General features: G+C 42.9%; 1 protein-coding gene across 6 annotated transcripts in view; it reads right to left on the bottom strand.

Annotated features, from left to right (window-relative positions):
* LOC105728061 (HLA class I histocompatibility antigen, A alpha chain-like) overlaps positions 1-20570 on the bottom strand; it is a 26199-nt gene extending 5629 nt beyond the window's left edge. The window contains exons 1-7 of one of the 6 annotated variants that reach the window (XM_064380589.1): positions 19590-20506; positions 19069-19344; positions 18221-18496; positions 17965-18135; positions 17477-17505; positions 17298-17366; positions 16729-17153 (exon numbers count right to left, since the gene is read on the bottom strand). In XM_064380589.1, coding sequence (XP_064236659.1) covers positions 17307-17366; positions 17477-17505; positions 17965-18135; positions 18221-18496; positions 19069-19344; positions 19590-20049 — 1272 coding nt within the window. In that variant the 5' untranslated portion in view covers positions 20050-20506 and the 3' untranslated portion in view covers positions 16729-17153; positions 17298-17306. Of the gene's footprint in view, positions 1-16728; positions 17154-17297; positions 17506-17964; positions 18136-18220; positions 18497-19068; positions 19345-19589 lie in introns of those variants that run through there. The other 5 variants (XM_064380588.1, XM_064380590.1, XM_064380587.1 and 2 more) reach the window with 5 other exon arrangements.

Below are 20570 nucleotides of genomic sequence, written 5' to 3'. Positions count from 1 at the left end.
TGTAGAGCTATGTGATCTTCAACAAACCTGACCAAAACAAGCAACCAGTAAAATATTTCTTATTTAATAAGTGGTGCTGGGAGAACTGGCTAGCCATATGCAGAAAATTGAAACTGGACCCCTTTCTTACATATTATACAAAAATTAACTAATATGGATTACACATAAATGTAAAACCCAAAACTATAAAAACCCCAGAAGAAAATCTAGGCAATACCATTCAGGACATAGGAACAGTCAAAGATTTCACGACAAAAACATGAAAAGCAATTGGAACAAAAGCCAAAATTGGCAAATGGGATCTAATTAAACTAAAGAGCTTCTGCACAGCAAAACAAATGATTACCAGAGTGAACAGACAAACTACAAAGTGGTGGGAAAAATTGCAATATATCCATCTGACAAAGATCTAATATCCAGAATCTCCAAGGAACTTAAACAAATTTACAAGAAAAAAACAAACAACCCCATTAAAAAGTGGGCAAAGGACATAATCAGACAGTTCTCAAAAGAAGACTTTCTAAAACAAGATGGCTAACACACCTATGAAAAAAAAGCTCATCACTGCCCATTAGAGAAATGCAAATCAAAACCACAGTTAGATATCATCTCACACCAGCCATAATGGAGATTATTAAAAAGTCAAGAAATAGCAGATGCTGGTGAATTTGCCAATAGGAATGCTTTTACACTGTTGGTGGGTATGTAGACTAGTTCAACCATTGTGGAGGATGGTGTGACCATTCCTCAGAAATTGAGAACCAGAAATGCTATTTGACCCAGCAATCCCATTACTGGGTATACACACAAAGGAATATAAATCATTATATTACAAAGATACATGCTCACATATGTTCATTGCAGCACTATTCACAATAACAATGACATGGAATCAACTCACATGCCCATCAATGATAGACTGGATAAAGAGAAATGTGGAACACATACACCATGGAATACTATGCAGCCGTAAAAAGGAATAACATCATATCCCTTGCAGGGACATGGATGGAGCTGGAAGCCATTATCCTCAGCAAACTAATTCAGATACAGAAAAACAAACAACTATAGCATGTTCTCACTTACAAGTGCGAGCTGAATAATGAGAACACATGAGCACAGGTAGGGGAGAAACACACAGTGGGGCCTGTCATGGAGTAGCTTGGGGGAGGGAGAGTATTAGGTAAAGGAGTTATGCATGCTGGGCTTAATACCTAGATGATGGGTTGACAAGTGCAGCAAACTACCATGGCACACATTTGTCTGTGTAACAAACCTGTACATCCTATACACTTACCCTGGAATTTATAATAAAAATTAAAAGAAGTTGTGATCAGACTGGGCCTGCCAAGATAATCCAAAATAATCTCCCCATCACAAAATCCAAACGCTTAATCATATCTGTAAGTCCCTTTTGTTCGGTAACATATTTAAAAGTGCTGGAGCTTAAGGTTTGGATATATTTGTAAGGTTATGATTCTGGGTTTCATAGTGAATATGATGGCTGAATAAGGTTTAACACTGGTTAAATTCCTAGAACATGGAAAGAGAGTAAATGGAAGGAGGCATTCCATAAAGAGATTATGTTTAAAGATTAAGCAAATGTATGCATAACCCTGTGAATGAAAGAGAACAACATCTGCTCATACTGCCCTGGAGTTTCACAGTGAATATGATGGCTGAAAAAGATATGGCCCTGGAGTGTCAGATGCTAAAGGCAAATGGTGAACTTAAAGGTAACCACAGCAGAAACACAGATCATGTGAACATCAACTGGGTTAGAATGTAGCTGATTTCTCCTAAATACCTACAGCAATCAGAAGAAAGAGCATCATAGATGAGCTCAGGGAAAAGCAATGTGAAAGAAGAAATTTGTGGCTGGCAAATCCATCTTTCAAGAATAAGAGTAAAATAAGGACATTTTAATATAATTGGAACCATTGGTTTATTGGCAAAATTCCTACTCTAAAAATATTTAGGTTATAAAATATGGATGGAAGGAAGGAAGGGAGGGAGGGAGGTAAAAAAGAAAGAAAGGTAATCATAGGTACATGTAAACCAATATTGTCATTATAAAATATTAATAATATAGAGTTCAAATGAAAAAATAATGTAAAGTACTTAATATGTTGGATTATTATCTCCTCATCCATCTTCCCATCCCTACCTAGGCTGTGCCATCCATGAGGTCTGATGAACTTTGATTTCTTTTTCTGATACTCAAGTCCATGGAGTACAGTAACCAGGATAAAGTAGGGGGTTGATGAATGTTTACCAAGTAAAAATGTTTCCTGGAGATAATTAACAGGCCAGGAATTGTGATGCATAAGCGCAACTCAAAACCAGCTGAGGGGAGTGACATCAGAGAACATGGTGGCATAGGAAACTCCAGGAGCCAAGCCCAACACAAGAGGGATGGCACAAGAGACAATGTGCTTGTGAAACAGCACACACACACTCACAGACACACACACACACACACACATGAAATCTTGAGGAGAGTTGTTAAACCACAGATTCCTGGACTGCATCAACAGATATTCTGATTGGGTTGACAATCAAGTATACTGAAACTCTGAAAAATCTTCAAAGAATTATAGCAACCAAGTGAATGCAGAAAATAAAAATAACTGGAATTCAGTAGCAGAGCTTAGGGGATCACAATGTACCCTTGGCCCATTTCTCCTTCTCCAGGTCATCAGTGGTCTTGATGACAGCAGCCTGGGTTCCCAATGTGGATTCCTGGTGCCAGATGGAGCTGAGCAGATCTTGCTCTCAAATAATTCTTTTTTTTTTTTCCTGTTGGGCAACTCCCTGAAGGATGAACAGAAATTTTGCATTTTCCCCCTACTTCGATCTGTCTCAGGTCAGAGAGTCAGCCAAGTTAGAGAGCATTTGATAAAAAATAAAATAAAAGGCTTTTAAAAGCCAATGCGTCAACAGCTACCTCTGGAGCAAAAAAAAAAAAAAAAATATCAATTGAGGAAAGTAATAAGATACGCAGAAAAGACTAGAAGGAAAAGATGGGAGTGAGATGCTCTGGGGAAGTGGGGTTTTGGAAAGCTACCATATTCCTGGGAAAGTAGATAGCCTTGTAAATGACTAGTGAGGGGCACATGCTCACAAGGCACCCAAGAAGGACCCTTGTTCACACCTCTGGCTGAATGCAAATAGCTGGATAAGCAAGAAGTAAAGGCAAAGGCAGAGTTGTAAACTGCCCAACTGACTGTTGAAGGCATGATCCCAACACACCCACAAAGCCTGGGTGAAAAGACTGGAAATTTTTCTTTTTGGCTCAAGACATTAAAGGAAATATCTGTCAGAACACTAGAATACCACTGAGCTAAAAGAACAGAGACTTCAGTGACCACACACAATAAAGAATACAGTCTGTACAAAAATAGTTTAGAATATATAATTTTCAGAGTTACCACATTATAATATTAAAATGTTTAGTTTTCAACTTCAAAAAATATGATTTATGCATATATGAAAGTATGACCCATTCACAGGAAAAGCAATGGACATAAACTGTTCCTGAAGAATGCCAAGCACTGGACTGACTTACTAGACAATGACTTTAAATCAACTGTCTTAAACATAGTCAAAGAGCTGACGAAAACCATGGACAAATAACTAAAGAAAATCAGGAGATCTACATTTCACTAAATGGTGAAAATCAATACATAGGTAAAAATTGTGAAAAGGAACCAAATGAAATTCTGGAGCTGAAATTATGAAAGATTTACTGGAGGGCTTTAAGAGCAGATTTCATTTTGCTGAATGAAGAATCAGTAAATGCAAACAAAAGTCAATTGAAATTGTCCCATTTGAAGAGCACAAGGGAAAAAGTATGAAGAAAAATCAACAGAAGAGATGTGAGAGGCAACATCAAGCATATGCATTTGGGAGTCCCCAGAAGGGAGAGGAAAGAAGCATGGAGGGAGAAAGAGTATTTGAAGAAATAAAGACTCTAAACTTCTGAAATTTTATTAAAAACAGGAATCTGGTTATCCAACATACTCAAACTTTTAGAGCAGCATAAATTAAAAGATGTCCACACTGAGAGACATTATAATCAAACTGTCAAAAGTCAAAGACAAACACAGCTTCTTGAAAACAAGAGAAGGGACTCATTGAGTACAAGGATCCTCCATGAGATTAACAGCCCAGTGTTCTTCAGAAACCATGGAGTTCAGAAGACATTGGCAGGACAAACTTAAAGTGCAGGGGGAAAAAAAAGAAAGAAAGAAAGAAAAAAACCCTGTCAACTGACATTGCTCCACCAGAATGCATGTTTTTCCTGTTTCCAGACAGGCTGGAAACTTTCAAGACAGTGTAAGGGCCTCGAGGTACCTCCTGGGTGCAAAAGGAGTAACCTGCCCCTATCTGCTTGGTGACAGGGATCATTTGGTCGGGACTCTCTGCAGAGCAGAGAAAATCTCGGGTCACTAGGGATGAGCTGCACAAGAGCCCTGGGCCCTCCCTGGCCTGGAGACTCCTTCCCTGGGTCTGGTTTATGGACACCTCTTTAGTAGAAGCAGCAAAAAGAACTAGTCATTTTCTTCCTACAATTCTCCCAAGACACTCTTACCCCCCAGGCTTCCCAGGGCTTGGAGATGACCTCCCTGGAACGTAGTCATCTGGGGAAACCAAAAAGTCTCTTAGGCGCTGTCCTCCCAGGAAGCTATCTGCATCTACCCCACAGAGGGATGCAGACACTTTGGAGCCCGATAATGGATAAAAAATGACTAATTTTACCCATAATCGGTAGAAATTTTATCACTTCTCTCTGCAATTGATAGAAGTAAAGAAAGTGTCAGGAGAGACAGAATGTCAACCTCCCTTATCTAATTTTCATGTATGCACCACTACTTCCAGGAATGGAAGAAGGAACTTTTTTCTTCCCCTGGTACATGACATAGATGCACCATGCAATTCCAGAGCAATGTGCAGAGCTGGAAGACAGAATTCAATTAACTTAACAGCATAAAAATCATCAGAGTGTATTCTCTGACTACAATAATATTACAGTAGATATCAATACAAAGAAGATATTTTGAAATCCAAATTATGTGGAATGAAACAACATGTTTTTATGTAAATTAAGGGCCAAAGACAAAATCACCAGGGAAATAAGAAAATATTTTGAATTGAATAATCACAAAACAAGATATCTAAATCTGTGAGATGCAGCTCAAGCAGTGCTCTGAGGGAAACATGAAGCCTAAGTGCTTAAATTAGAAAGGAGGAAAGACCTAAAATTAGTTCCACTCTAGAAAACTAGAAAAAGAGCAAAATAATGCAAAAGTAAATCAAAGAAGAAAATCCTAAAGAGAAGAAGTCAAATAAATAAAGTAAACATTAACAGAGAAAACAGAGGCAAATTTGAATCTTTGTTAAACTGGCAAACCTCTAGTTAGACTGATGAAGAAAAAGAGGACAAAAATCACCAGTATCTGGAATGTAAAAAGGGTTATTACCAAAGATACTACTTCCGTTAAAAGAATAATAAGAAAATATTTTACATATTTTTTGCCAACTTCTATGAAATAGAAAAATGTACTGGAAATTAAAATAACCAAATTGAGAAAAGAAAAGAAGCATGGAAAAAAGTTACAGGCTCTTTTTATTCAAGGCTAACAGTACAAAGATCTTTGATGAAAAATCACCAAAACAATCTTAGGTTGCAAGGATAATTGAAAATCAAAGCCAAAACCAAACAAAGAAGAAAAAAAAAATCTCACACCCCAAATAACATATATAAGCAATACACAAATGTAACAGGTAAATTTAAATTTTTCCCCAAGTACATTAGTATCAGAAACATAAATCTTAAAAATGTTTAAGATCTCTGAAATACAAGACACTGCAAACCAAGACAGACTGTGGAAAGAGTGTATAGAGGACCTACGTAAACATATCCCCTGTTCATGGAGAGCAAGACTGCACATAGTTAAAATGTGATACTCTCCAAATTAATCCAGAGATTCAAAAAACTACCAAACAGAATTCTAGGGGGCCTTTTGTCAGAAATTAATGAACTGATGTACTGCATATATGAAAACACAAAAAATATAGAATGACTCATGCAATTTATTTAAACACATTTTTTTTTAAGATAAGGGTTCTTGCTATATTGCCCCAGACTGGCTTCCAACTCTTCCTGCCTCAGCCTTTGAAGTAGCTGAGACTACCAGTGTGTTATAATATGCTGTATGATTTATGGAATGTATAAAAAGATGAACAAAGTTATAGGAATCATTTTCACTAAAAAAACTGAGATAATTTATTATGTAATAAATGCTCTTGAACAATTACACCTATTAATTACTTAAAAATTTTCTGCTTCCCATCCCTGCCACCTTGGGCTTAGTGGATTTCCCAAGAGAGGAATGCTTTCACCAAATAAGAACCTCGGCTGGCCATTTTATATTTCTATAAACATAGTGGGATGAAGCTTCTAATTTCTCCACATTCTTCCTAACATTTGCTATTGAAGAAAAAAAAGTTATTGCCATAGTCATATCATTGTTGTTTACTTTGCATTTCTGAAATGGCTAATGTTGCTGATCATCTTTTCCTGTGTTTCTTGGCTGTTTATGTCTCTTCTTTGAGGAAATGTCTGTACAAGTCCTTTGCCCATTTTGTGATTGGATTATTTGCCTTTTGTTATTGAAATGTGAAGATTTCCTTATGTATCTGAATATTAGCCCCTGATGTGTAATTGGCAAATATCTTCTGCCATTTTATGCATTGTCTTTTCACTGTATTGATTGATGTCTTTCAATGCACACAAGTTTTTAATGTGCTGAAGTTCCATTTTTTGTATTTGGATCTGTAATCAGACCCAGGGCATGATCAGGAAAACGAGGGCAGGAGATGTGCAGGGGCTGGACCACCTGCCCTCTCGGGTGGCTGGAGGTCTCTCCTCAGCAGAATCCTTCCCCTCTGACCTATGACTGCTGGAAATCAGCTCCCATCTCTAGAATCATCAAGGTGATGTGTCCTTTATCTTCACAAGTGCTTTACATTAAAGAAAGTTTAGCATACAGGAACCATGAGCATGAGTGTTTGTGCTCTGTGTGTGTGTGTGTGTGTGTGTGTGTGTGTGTGTGTGTGTGTGCTTTGTGCATGTGTGGTTTTTATTAAGGAGGCCCAAAGGAACAAGAAAATGCAGACCCCACCCCTTACATACCAGAGCTCTTCTTCCTCTACATCACAAGGGTAGCCACCACAGCTCCAGTGCCCACAACTCCAAAGAGAACCAGGCCAGTGATGCACAATGTGGAGGGTGGGCTGGAAGACTGCTCTGGGAAGGGAAGAGAAGGTGAGGGGCTCTAATCTCAGGGCCTCAGCCGTGACCCTCCTGAATGTCTCCAGAAGTGCTCCTGCTTTTCCTGAGAAGAGACTCCACCCCTCATCACTTGCTTACCCCATCTCAGGGTGAGGGGTCTGGCAGCCCCTTGTGCTGCACATGGCTTGTGAATCTCTGCTCCTGTCTCTGCAGCTAGTGTGACTGTGCAGTCAAATTTTAAATTTTCTTTAATTAATTTCAATAGCCACTTGTGACTAGTAGCTATCATATCTAACAGTGAATACTAGAGTGTTCTTTTTAATCTCCCCAAAGATACACTTTGTAACATAGATTGATATATATCAAAGTTACCTTCATAAGGGAGCCATGGATTTGTCTGTGGGTCTTAGATACAACATTAAAATACTGTATGCTCAAGAAAGTTTAATGAATGTGTTTTGTTTTATTTTGTTTTCCAGACAAAATCTCACTCTGTCACCTAGGCTAGAGTGCAGTGGTGTGATTAGAGCTCACTGCAGCCTTGACTTCCTGGGTGCAGGTGACCCTCCCATCTCTGCCTCTCGAGTAGCTGGGATTACAGGCATGAGCCACTGTGCCCAGCCTAATGTGTATTTTAACAACCATAGTGTACAGACATTAACCAGAACGTGACATCACTTCAAAGTCTCAAGTTTTCATAAATGTATATCCCTGTTGCCAACCCACATCTGTATTTCCTTGGAAATCTGGCATAATGTTTTCTTTAACTTAGTGAACACTAAGGAGGCAAATAACGCTTCACTCATCCCAAGAGAAAGTTATTTATTGAATGCCACATATATCAAGTGCTCTACAGACACCATAGACACATTTCCGAAATTATGAAACAAGGAATTTAAACCTTAGAATTCCATCACATTAGTATACTTTACCTCCCTGCAACTTGGAATAATTGTTTCCTTTCACCCTAAGATGACTCTTTCCTCATTGTCTCACCTAGAAAAATTCTAGGTGAAAATATGTGTGAGGTTTTTACAATTATGAAGGATTTCCTAAGCATAACCAAAGTGCAGAAAGCCATAAAGAATGATAATGATTGATTTGACTAATTATGAGTTTTAAAATCTGTCATTCACAAGCACATAAATATACAAACCCATTCCCTTAACCAGCCTCAAAGACATATAAGAAGTAAATAGACAAAGTAGTAATAATGTGTGAATACCCTTCAGCCAAAGACCGCTGGGAGCACACCTTAGGTGAAGAAGTTGAGTTTACTGCTCATTGCACTGAGGGAGAATGCACACCTTGGAGGACTCCCAGGTGTCTCAGTAAGAGCATGGTAGAAAGAACCTATTATAAGATTTGGCTTTGGTAAGTGTTTCAAATACCCAACGGATTTGGATGACTGAGGGATGAGAGAGACCGACGCCACTGAAGGAAGAGCTAATTACCCACAGATGCAGGAGCACAGCACAACAAGCAGGGCCACAGGGAGCAGCACTAGGGCCGATCAGGTGGAGCAGGAGGGGAAGGTATGGGTGAAAGCCTCTGTTGCGGTTTTGAAAGGAAGAAATGAGCAAGGTGGGGTAAGCAGTGTAGACGTTTTATTTGGTCCTAAAAAGGAATGAATCCTGATACATGTAACTACATGGATGAATCCTGCAAACAGTCTGCTATGTGAAAGAAGTCCATCACCAAACACCATCCATTATATTATCCTATTTATATGAAATGTCCATAAAAACTAAATCTCTAGAGACAGAAAGTAGATTTCTTGTTGCCTAGGACTGAGGAGGTGTTAGAGGGAAATGGAGACGACTGCTTGGGAATAAATGGGTGTGGGCTTATGAAAATGTTCTAAAATTGATTGTCATGATAATACTAAAAACCACTGAGTTCAAATGGTTGAATAATATAGGTGAATCTTATCTCAAGAAAACCATTCTAATAAAAGTGATGGCTCACACGAAATGAAGGAGAGATGCCAGAACTGTCATGGCAGATTGTGGAGACAGAGATTGAAAAGCTCAGAGCACTGAGCAGTGAGCTTGCTGAGATAGACAGATGTGCTTTGTAGAAGTGGACAGCCCACCAGGTGACTATTTCTATGGAAGAGCCAAAGGGCAGTCTACTAAGCAATAAGGAATGAGCAGGTGAACAGGGTATTAACCTCATTTTGTCTGTCCTTTGCAAGCTGGAACTGACTCTAGGAGATGATGTTATAGAACTCGTGTCCCTAGCAGCAAAGGGAAGAGTAGAATCCCAGGAAGCCAGAGTCCAGGCAGCAGCAAGGCAGAAGCAAAGTGGGTCAAACTTCCAAAATTTAAAAGATGCAAGAATTAGGTTCCATCATATAACAGTTTAATGCACTGATTCAGTTCTTGCAGTAATTGGACAGATAATTGCAGATGAAAATAGACTAATGCAGACTCACCCAATAATTAGTTGCAACTTCGGGCCAGGCATGGTGAATCATGTCTATAATTTCAGCACTTTGGGAGGCCGAGGTAGGCAGATCACCTGAAGTCTGGAGTTTGAGACCAGTCTGACCAACATGGAGAAACCCCATCTCTACTAAAACTACAAAATTAGACGGGCATGGTGGTGCACACCTGTAATTCTAGCTACTTGGGAGGCTGAAGCAGGAGAATCGCTTGTACTCAGGGGGCTAAGGTTGCAGTGAGCTGAGATCGTTCCATTAAACTTCAGTCTGGGCAACAAGAGTGAAACTCCATCTCAAAAAAAAAATAGTCACAACTTTATTAACTGGTCTCAATAAGTTTTGTTTTTGTTTTTGTTTTTGTTTTTTGTTTTGTTTTGTTTTGCTTTTTTGAGACACGATCTCATTCTGTCACCCAGGTTGGATTGCAGTGGTGAGATCTCGGCTCACTGCAGTGCCTCCTGGGGTCAGGTGATTCTCATGCCTTAGCCCCCTAAGCAGCTGGGACTACAGGTACAAGTAACCACACTCAGCTAATTTTTGTATTTTTTGTAGGGTGTTTCACATATTGCCTAGTCTGGTTTCAAACGCCTGAGGTCAAGTGATCGACTTGCCTTGACCTCCCAAAGTACTGAGATCAGAGGCACGAGCCACCTTGCCCAGCCAGAATGTTATATTTTTAGTAAATCAGGTTTACAGAGAGTCTTATTCATTGTGCAAGACTACTGATAGGTCTAAATGCATTATTTTCAATACATATGAAAAAGAAGGCCAGAGGCTATTTATATTCACCAAAACCAAATAACTCTACATTTTAAGTTTTATCCCTAGGATATATTACATACCCTGCTCACTAGCATCATATAAAGGAACTGGACCATCTGAATATTTCTCAGAACATCAAATTTGTTCACTATATTAATGATATGTATTAAAATTTGATGAGCAAGAACTGGAATATACTCTACAAGTTTTCGGAGCACAAATGCATTCCAAAGGGTGGTGAACTATACCAAGATTCAAGTGTCTGCTACATTGGTGAGGTTTTGAGGAATCCAGTGATCTGTGGCATGAGGGACCATCTCCTCAAAAGTATAAAAGGAGGGTCATGTGCGCTGGTTCACTCCTGCAATCCCAGCACTTTGAGAGGCCAAGGCAGTCAGATCACCTGAGGTCAGGAGTTCGAGACCAGACTGGCCAACATCGTGAAACCCCGTATCTGCTAAAAATACAAAAATTAGCCGGGGGTGGTGGCATCCACCTGTAATCCCAGCTACTCAGGAGGCTGACGTGAGAGAATTGCTTCAACACAAGAAGTGGAGGTTGCAGTGAGCTGAGATCATGCCACTGCACTCCCATGGCAAGAGTGAGACCAAGTCTCAAAAATAAATAAATAAGTAAATAAACAAACAAATAAATAAATAAGACAAATTACTGGGTTGCTGGTAAGATAGCCAAATAGGAGCAGCTTTAGTGTGAAGCTCCCAAAGAGATCGATGCAGAAGGCAGGTGATCTCTGCATTTCCAACTGAGGTATCTGGTTCATATCATTGGGACTAGTTGGACAGTGGATGCAGCCCAAGGAGCACAAGCCAAAGCAATGTGGGGCATCACCTCACCCGGGAAGTGCAAGGGGCTGGGGAACTCCCTCTCCTAGCCAAGGGCAGCCATTAGGGACTGTCCCCTGCACTCCAGCCCAGATACTGTGCTTTTCCCATGGTCTTCACAACCTGCAGACCAGGAGATTCCCTCCAGTGCCTACAACACCAGGGCCCTGGGTTTCCAGCACAAAACTGGGCGGCTGTTTAAGAAGACACTGAGCTAACCACAGCAGTTTTTTTTTTTTTCTCATACCCCAGTGGGGCCTGGAACACCAGCGAGAAAGAATCATTCACTATCCTGGAAAGGGGGCTGAAGCCAAGGAGCCAAGTGATCTGGCTCAGCGGCTCCCACCCCCACGAAGACCAGCAAGCTAAGATCCAGTAGCTTAAGTTCTTATAGCCAGCACAGCAGTCTGAACTCCACCTGAGACATTTGAGCTTGATGCGGGAGGGAGGAGGGCATCTGCCATTGCTGAGACTACATTAGGTGGTTTTAACATCAGTGTAAACAAAGTCACTGGGAAGTTCAAACTGGGTGGAGCCCACAGTAGCTTAGGAAGGCCTCTGTAGGCAGACTGTGTCACTAGACTCCCACCTCATGGGGCAGGGCATCTCTGAAAAAAGGCAGCAGCCCATCAGGGATTTATAAAGAAAGCCCCCACTTTCCTGGGACAGAGCACTTGGGTACAGGAGGCTGTTGTGGGTACAGCTTCAGCAGACTTAAATGTCCCTACCTGGCAGCTCTGAAAAGGACAGCAAATCTCCCAGCACAGTGTTCCAGCTTGAATAAGGGACAGACTGCCTCCTCAAGTGGCAGTTCTGACCCCTGTGAATCCTGACTATGAGATACCTCCCAGTAGGGACCAACAGACACCTCACACAAGAGAGCTCTGACTGGCATCTGGTGGGTGCCCCTCTGGGACAAAGCTATCAGAGGAAGAAACAGGCAGCAAACTATGCTGTTCTGCAGCTCCCACTGGTGATTTCCTGGCAAGCAGGTTCTGGAGTGGACCTCCAGTAAACTCCAGTAGACCTGCAGCAGAGGGGCCTGACTGTTAGAAGGCAAACTAACAAACAGAAAGAAATAGTCTCAACATCAACAGAAAGGACATCCACTCAGAGACCTGTTCCAAAGGTCACCAACTTCAAAGACCAAAGGTAGATAAATCCACAAAGATGGGAAGAAACCAGTGCAAAAAGATTGAAAATTCCAAAAAACAGAATGCCTTTTCTCTTCCAAGGGATCACAACTCCTCACCAGCAGGGGAATAAAACTAGACAGAGAATGAGTTTGACAAATTGACAGAAGTAGGCTTCAGAAGGTGAGTGATAACAAATTTCTCTGAGATAAAGGAGCATGTTCTGACCCAATGCAAGGAAGATAAGAACCTTGAAAAAAGGTTAAATGAAATGCTAACTAGAATAACAAGCTTAGAGAAGACTATAAACCACCTGATAGAGCTGAAAAAGACAACACAAGAACTTTGTGACACATACACAAGTTTCAGTAGCCAAATCAAGCAAGCAGAAGAAAGGATATCAGAGATTGAAGATCAACTCAATGAAATAAAGCAAGAAGATAAGATTTTTAAAAAAAGATTGAAAAGAAATGAACAAAGCCTCCAAGAAATGTGGGATTACATGAAAAGACCAAATCTATGTTTGATCAGAAATGAAACATAGATGGAGAGAATGAAACCAATGATGAAACATAGATGGAGAGAATGAAACCAAGTTGGAAAACTCTCTTTAGGATATTATCCAGGAGAACTTCAACCTAGCAGGGAAGGCCAACATTCAAATTCAGGAAATACAGAGAACACCACAAAGATACTCCTTGAGAAAAGCAACCCCAAGACACATAATTGTCAGATTCACCAGCATTGAAATGTAGGAAAAAATGCTAATGGCAGCCAGAGAGAAAGGTCAAGTTACTCACAAAGGGAAGCCCATTAGACTCACAGCAGATCTCTTGGGAGAAACCCTGTAAGCCAAAAGCGAATGGGGGTCAATATTCAACATTCTTGGAGAAAAGAATTTTCAAGCCAGAAATTCATGTCCAGCCAAACCAAGCTTTATAAGTGAAGGAGAAATAAAATCCTTCATGGACAAGCAAATGCTGAGAGATTTTGTCACCACTAGGCCTGCCTTACAAGAGCTCCTGAAGGAAGCAATAAACATGGAAAGAAACAACCAGTACCAGCCACTGCAAAAACATACCAAATTGGAAAGACCATAGACACAATGAATAAATTGTACCAACTAACGGGCAAAATAACCAGCTAGCATTATAATGGTATGATCAAACTCACACATAACCATATTAACTTTAAATGTAAATGGACTAAATGCCCCAATTAAAAGACACAGACTGGCAAATTGGATAAAGAGTCAACACCCATCAGTGTGCTGTATTCAGGAGACAATCTCAAGTGCAAACACACACATAGGCTCCAAAAAAAAAAAAAAAAAAAAAAAGCAGGGTTTGCAATCCTAGTCTGATAAAATAGACTTTAAACCAACAAAGATCAAAAGTGACAAAGAAAGGCATTACATAATGGTAAAGGGATCAATGCAACAAGAAGATCTAACCATCCTAAATATATGCACCCAATACAGGAGCACCCAGATTCATAAAGCAAGTTCTTAGAGACCTACAGAGAGATTTCGACTCCTACACACTAATAGAGGGATAGTTTAACACCACATTGCCAATATTAGACAGATCAACGAGACAGAAAATTAACAAGGATATCCTGGACTTGATCTCAGCTCTGGACCAAGCGGTCCTAATAGACATCTACAGAATTCTCCACCCCAAATCCACAAAATATACATTCATCTCAGAACCACATCACGCTTGTTCTAAAATAGACCACATAGTTGGAAATAAAACACTCCTCAGCAAATGCAAACTAATGGAAATCATAACAGTCTCTCAGACCACAGTGCAATCAAATTAGAACTCAGGATTAAGAAACCCACTCAAAATCACACAACTACATGGAAACTGAACAACCTGCTCCTGAATGACTACTGGACAACTAATGAAGTGAAGGCAGAAATAAAGATGTTCCTTGAAACCAATGAGAACAAAGACACAACCTACCAAAACCTCAGGACACATTTAAAGCAGTGTGTAGAGGGAAATTTATAGCACTAAATGTCCACAAGAGAAAGGAGGAAAGATCTAAAATTGACACCCTAATGTCACAATTAAAAGAACTAGAGGAGCAAGAACAAACAAATTCAAAAGATAGCAGAAGACAAGAAATAACTAAGATCAGAGCAGAAGTGAAGGAAATAGAGACAGGAAAAACTCTTCAAACAAGCAATGAATCCAGGAACTCGTTTTTTGAAAAGATCAACTAAATAGATAGACCACTAGCCAGACTAATAAAGAAGAAAAGAGATAAGAATCAAATAGTTGCCATAAAAAATGATAAAGGGGATATCACCACTGATTCCACAGAAATACAAACTACCATTAGAGAATACTACAAACACCTCTATGCAAATAAGCCGGAAAATTTAGAAGAAATGGATGAATTCCTGGACACTTACACCCTCCCAAGACTAAACCAGAAGAAGTTGAATCTCAGAATAGACCAATAAGAAGGTCTGAAATCAAGACAGCAATTCATAGCCTACCAACCAAAAAGAGTCCAGGACCAGATGAGTTTGAAGCCAAATTCAACCAGGAGTAAAAAGGGAGCTGGTACCATTCCTTCTGCAACTATGCCAAACAGTAGAAAAAGAGAGAATCCTCCCTAACTCATTTTGAGGCCAACATCACCCTGATATCAAAAACTAGCAGAGACACAACTAAAAAAAAACATTTCATGCCAATATCCCTCATGAACATCTATGCAAAAATCCTCCATAAAATACTGGCAAACTGAATCTAACAGCACATCCAAAAGCTTATCCATCAAGATCGTCAACTTTATACACGGGCTGCAAGGCTGGTTCAATACACACAAATCAATAAAAGTAATCCATCACATAGCCAGAACCAAAGACAAAAACCACGATTGATGCATAGAAGGCCTTCGACAAAATTCTACAACCCTTTATGCTAAAAACTATCAACAAACTATGTATTGATGGAACGTATATCAAAATAATTAGAGCTATTTCTGACAAACCCACAGTCAATATCATACTGAATGGGGAAAAACTGGAAGCATTCCCTTTGAAAACTGACACAAGACAAGGATGACCTCTCTCACCACTCCTATTCAACATAGTATTGGAAGTTCTGGCCAGGGCAGTTAGGCAAGAAAAAGAAATAAAGGATATTCAATAAGGAAAAGAGGAAGTCAAATTTTCTCTATTTGCAGACGACATGATTGTATATTTAGAAGACCCCATTGTCGGGATTCCTTCTCTGGGTCCCCTCCCATGACAGTGTGGGAGTTGTCTTTCTTTCTCTCTCTCTCTGTCTAATAAATCACTTTTCTGTGAAAAAAAAAAAAAAAAAAAGAAAGGAAAACCCCATCGTCTCAGCCCAAAATCTCCTTAAGCTGATAAGCAACTTCAGTAAAGTCTCAGGATACAAAATCTATGTAAAAAAATCACAAGCATTGCTATATGCCAATAACAGACAGAGAGCCAAATCATGAATGAACTCCCATTTACAATTGCTACAAAGAGAATAAACTACCTAGGAAAACCACTAAAAGGGGATGTGAAGGACATCTTCAAGGAGAACTACAAACCACTGTCAAGGAAATAAGAGAGGACATAAACAGATGGAAAAACACTCCATGATCATGGTTAGGAAGAATCAATATCATGAAAATGGCCATACTGCCCAAAGTAATTTGTACATTCAATGCTATCCCCATCAAGCTACCATTGACTTTTTTCACAGAATTGTGGGGGGAAAAAAACCTTAAATACCATATGGAACCAAAAAGGGCATGCACAGGCAAGACAATCCTAAGCAAAAAAAAAAAAAAAAAGCTGAAGGCATCACACTACCTGACTTCAAACTATGCTACAAGGCTACAGTAATCAAAACAGCATGGTACTGGTACCAAAACAGAGATACAGACTTGTGGAACAGAACAGAGGCCTCAGAAGTAACACCACACATCTGCAACCATCTGATCTTTGACAAACCTGACAAAAACAAGCAATGGCGAAAGGATTCCCTATTTAATAAATCGCATTAGGAAAACTGGTTAGCCATATGCAGAAAGATGAAACTGAATCCCTTCCTTATACCTTATACAAAAATTAACTCCAGATGGACTAAAGATTTAAACATAAGACCCACTACCATAAAAACACTAGAAGAAAACCTAGTGGACCTGTCCACACTCGCCTCACAGCCTTCTCCATCCCCACCGGCAACAAACTCAGCACAGCAAACACGTGGATTCTGGATGGTTCTCAAGTCTTTATTTTCTCTCTCAAATTTTAGGAATTGATTTATTTAATTAACCCATCAACCTCTCATGGCAAATATTTAAGAAAACAAATTTATATTCAGATTGTCATTTTCAGTAAGAAAGTAAGAGGTTGCAGCTCAGTGCACCATGAAGCTGAGACAGAGATGGAGATGCTCAGCCCCACCTCTCTGGAACAGGAAAGATGACTGGGGAGGGAACACAGGTCAGCATGGGGACAGGGGTCATGGTGGACACGGGGTGGGCTGTCTCTCCACTTCCTCACATTATGCAAATAGGGATACAGACACATTCAGATGCCTTTGCAGAAAGAGATGCCAGAGGCTCTTGAAGTCACAAAGGGGAGGCGTGAAGAAATCCTGCATCTCGGTCACACACAAGGCAGCTGTCTCAGGCTACAGAAAACAATAGGTGTGATCAAATTCAGGTCCGTCATGGTAAGTGATAAGACTCTGAACTGCCCACCACAAACTAGAAATGTCCCAATCAAAGAATCCTCACTACACAGTCCTTTCCCTGCTGTCCCACCCTATACTCACTTCAAACCCTCAAAATCTCATCTTTACAAGCCGTGAGAGACACATCAGATCCCTGGGCACTGTTGCTGCCTAGGGTAGAACAAAAAGAGGACCTGGTCAGAGCCCACAGAAGATGTGGGACAGGAGGAGTTATGGGGTGGGTGAGCTCCTCCACACACCTGCCCCCACCACTTACGCACAGCCTGAGAGTAGCTCCCTCTTTTTCCACCTGTGGGAAGAAAATGTCCTGTGAGGGGACAGGGAGGAGGCAGGGCCATGAGATCTTAGAGGAGCTTCCTAGACTTGGAGGCTCCAAGAAACTTTCCTCCAAAAAAAGTTTCTAGCCACAGTGACTATAGACCCAGGGCAGAATCAGGAAACACGAGGAAAGCAGGTGTGGGTCCTGGACCAACTGTCTTCCTAAGGTCTGTCCTTAGCAGGGACCTTCCCCTGACTCGTGAATGCTGGAATCAGGACCCCAAACCACAGTCATCAAGGTGATACATCTGTCCTTCATTGTCACATGTGCTTCACAAAATAGTAAGTACTGGCACACAGGGCCACAGGCTGGGTTGGTCCATGTGTGGATGGTGCTTTCCACTAATGAGGCAGGGAACACTTTTACCTGGGGCTTGAAACCTTGAGTGGGACAAGAAAACCCAGACCCCACCCCTCACCATTTCCCTACCTGAGCCCTTCCTCCTCCACATCACAGCAGTGACCACAGCTCCGATGACCACAGCTCCAAAGACAACCAGTTCAGCAATGATGCCCACGATGGAGATAGTGAGCTGGGAAGACAGCTCTGGGAAACGAGGGGAACGTGAAGGGCTCTGACCTCCAGGCCTCAGCCTTGACCCTGCCGAAGGGCTCCAGATGGGCTCCTGCTTTCCCTGATAAGAGACATGACACCCCATCCCCTCCTTATCCATACCCCTCCTTACCCCATCTCAGGGTGAGGGTTTCAGGCAGCCCCTTGTGCTGCACGTGGCACTTGTATCTCTGCTCTTCTCCAGAAGGCACCACCACAGCAGCCCACTTCTGGAAGGTTCCATCCCCTGCGGGCCTGGTCTCCACAAGCTCCATGTCCTGAGTTTGGTCCTCCCCATCCCGCTGCCAGGTCAGTGTGATCTCCGCAGGGTAGAAGCCCAGAGCCCAGCACCTCAGGGTGGCCTTACGGTCAGAGACGGGGTGGTGGGTCACGTGTGTCTTTGGGGGGTCTGACAGGAAGAGTCAGAAAATTCAGATACTTTGCATCTCTCCTGGGACACCCCAGCAGCACCCTTGTAACCATCCTGAGAATGGACAGGACACCTGGGGTGGGGAAGGGAGCACAGAACCGAGACACCGGCCTGGACACAGGCACCTGGAATAATCTTTTCCTTGGAAAGTTCTAGTCTCTGAGGGTGAAACAGCGACTTCTGGTCCTGACCTGAGTGGAGGCCGAGGGACTCAGAAAAGCTGGAATCAGACCTTCAAACACATTGAGTGTGAGGCAGAGAACAAGGCCTGAGTGAAGAATTCACGGTGCCCCAAGGGTGCTGCAGGGGTCAAAGTGACCCTTGATCATTATTCCAGGGACTGTCTTCCCCTCCATTTCCTCAAAGACGTCATCACTTAATTCTCGTAGAGAGCAGAGGGGCCCTCAGAGGAAGCTCAGGAAAACTCATGCCATTCTCCATTCAAGGGAGGGCAATATTCTAGCGCTAATCCCATTTTCCTCCCCTCCCCATGGGAGGCCATCCTGGGAGATCTACAGGAGATGGAGACGGCTCCCCACTGCCCCTGGTACCGGTATGCTGCAGTGTCTCCTTCCCCTTGGCCAGGTATCTGCGGAGCCACTTCAGGCATGTGCCCTCCAGGTAGGCCCTGAGCCCCTCTGTCTCATGGGCGGCCTCCAACTTGCGCTGGGTAATCTGAGCAGCCGTGTCAGCTGCTGTCCAAGAGCGCAGGTCCTCGTTCAGGGCGATGTAATCATTGCCGTCATAGGCATGTTGGTAATACCCGCGGAGGAGGCGCCCATCAGGCCCCAGGTCGCAGCCATAGGTCGTCTGGAGTGTGTGAGACCCTGGCCCCGCCCCCGCGGTCAGACCCATCCACCAAACCCCGCCCCCGCCTAGACCAAGCTGCGGGGATTTGGGCCTAAACTGAAAATGAAACCGGGTAAAGGCGTCTGGAGCTCTCTAGGGTCAAGGATCTGGGCGGGTCCCGCAGCCTCAGTGTGGATCTCGACCCGGAGACTTGGGGCGACGCGGACCGTCCGTGGCGGATGAGGAGGGCCCGTGATCTGCGCCCAGGGCCGGGGTCACTCACCGGCCTCGCTCTGGTTGTAGTAGCCGCGTAGGGTCCGCAGGTTTCCTCGGTGAGTCTGCGCGCTGGCCCTGAGGGTCAGTGTCTCCCGGCCCCAATACTCCTGCCCCTCGTGCTCCATCCACGGCGCCCGCGGCTCCCCTCTCCCACTCGCGGCGTCGGTGTCGAACCGCACGAACTGCGTGTCGTCTACGTAGCCCACGGCGATGAAGCGGGTCTCCCCGCGGCCGGGCCGGGATACGGCGGTGTAGAAATACCTCATGGAGTGGGAGTCTGGGGGCGAGGAGGGGCTGAGACCCGCCCGACCCTCCTCCCGGTGGCCCCAGGCCCTGCTCCCCCTCCCGGCGGGCCCCTTGCTCCTCCCTGCAGAGGCCATTTTCCTCCCGACCCCGCACTCATCCGCCCAAGTCTCAGTCAGGGCAAGGGCCCCCGAGAGCAGCAGGAGGAGGGTTTGGGGCGCCATGACCCCATCCTCGGAGTCTGGGGAGAATCTGAGTCCAGGTAGGTGACCCGGGGCTTCAAAACTGGGACCGCGGCGACACTGATTGGCTTATCTAGAAACCCGGCACCCAATGGGAGTGAGAACTGTAGAGGCGTCATGAGTATCCAGGAAGAAGGACCTGACAGGTTAGGAGAAGTGAAACTCAGGGGAGTGGGGAATCCCCAACACTGCACCTTCCCAATACAGACACGGCCCTCGGCGCCTGAGACACTGAGAGCCACGCCCGGGAACTAGAACTTTGTCCTCATCCCTTTTCTCCTACACCAAGCCTTTTGTCACACTGTCTGCCTGAGTCCTGGCCAAGGATCTGTCTGTGGAAACCAGAGAGAGAAACACAGGCTGTGCCCAGCCCCTTCCCCTTCATTTCTCCTCCTGGAAACTCCGTCCCTGAACTGGACTCCCTGCCTCCCACTCCTTACCTCTCCCCTTGGACTGTTGTACAAGGAAGCTCACCACGGGGAACTAGATGCCAGAGAGTGAGC

Source organism: Aotus nancymaae, unplaced genomic scaffold (genome assembly GCF_030222135.1).
Source record: "Aotus nancymaae isolate 86718 unplaced genomic scaffold, 86718_ANA_hifiasm-v0.15.2.pri h1tg000027l, whole genome shotgun sequence".
NCBI lineage: Eukaryota > Metazoa > Chordata > Mammalia > Primates > Aotidae > Aotus > Aotus nancymaae.
The sequence above is the reverse complement of the archived record's forward strand: the minus strand, read 5'-3'. Positions and strand labels throughout refer to the sequence as shown.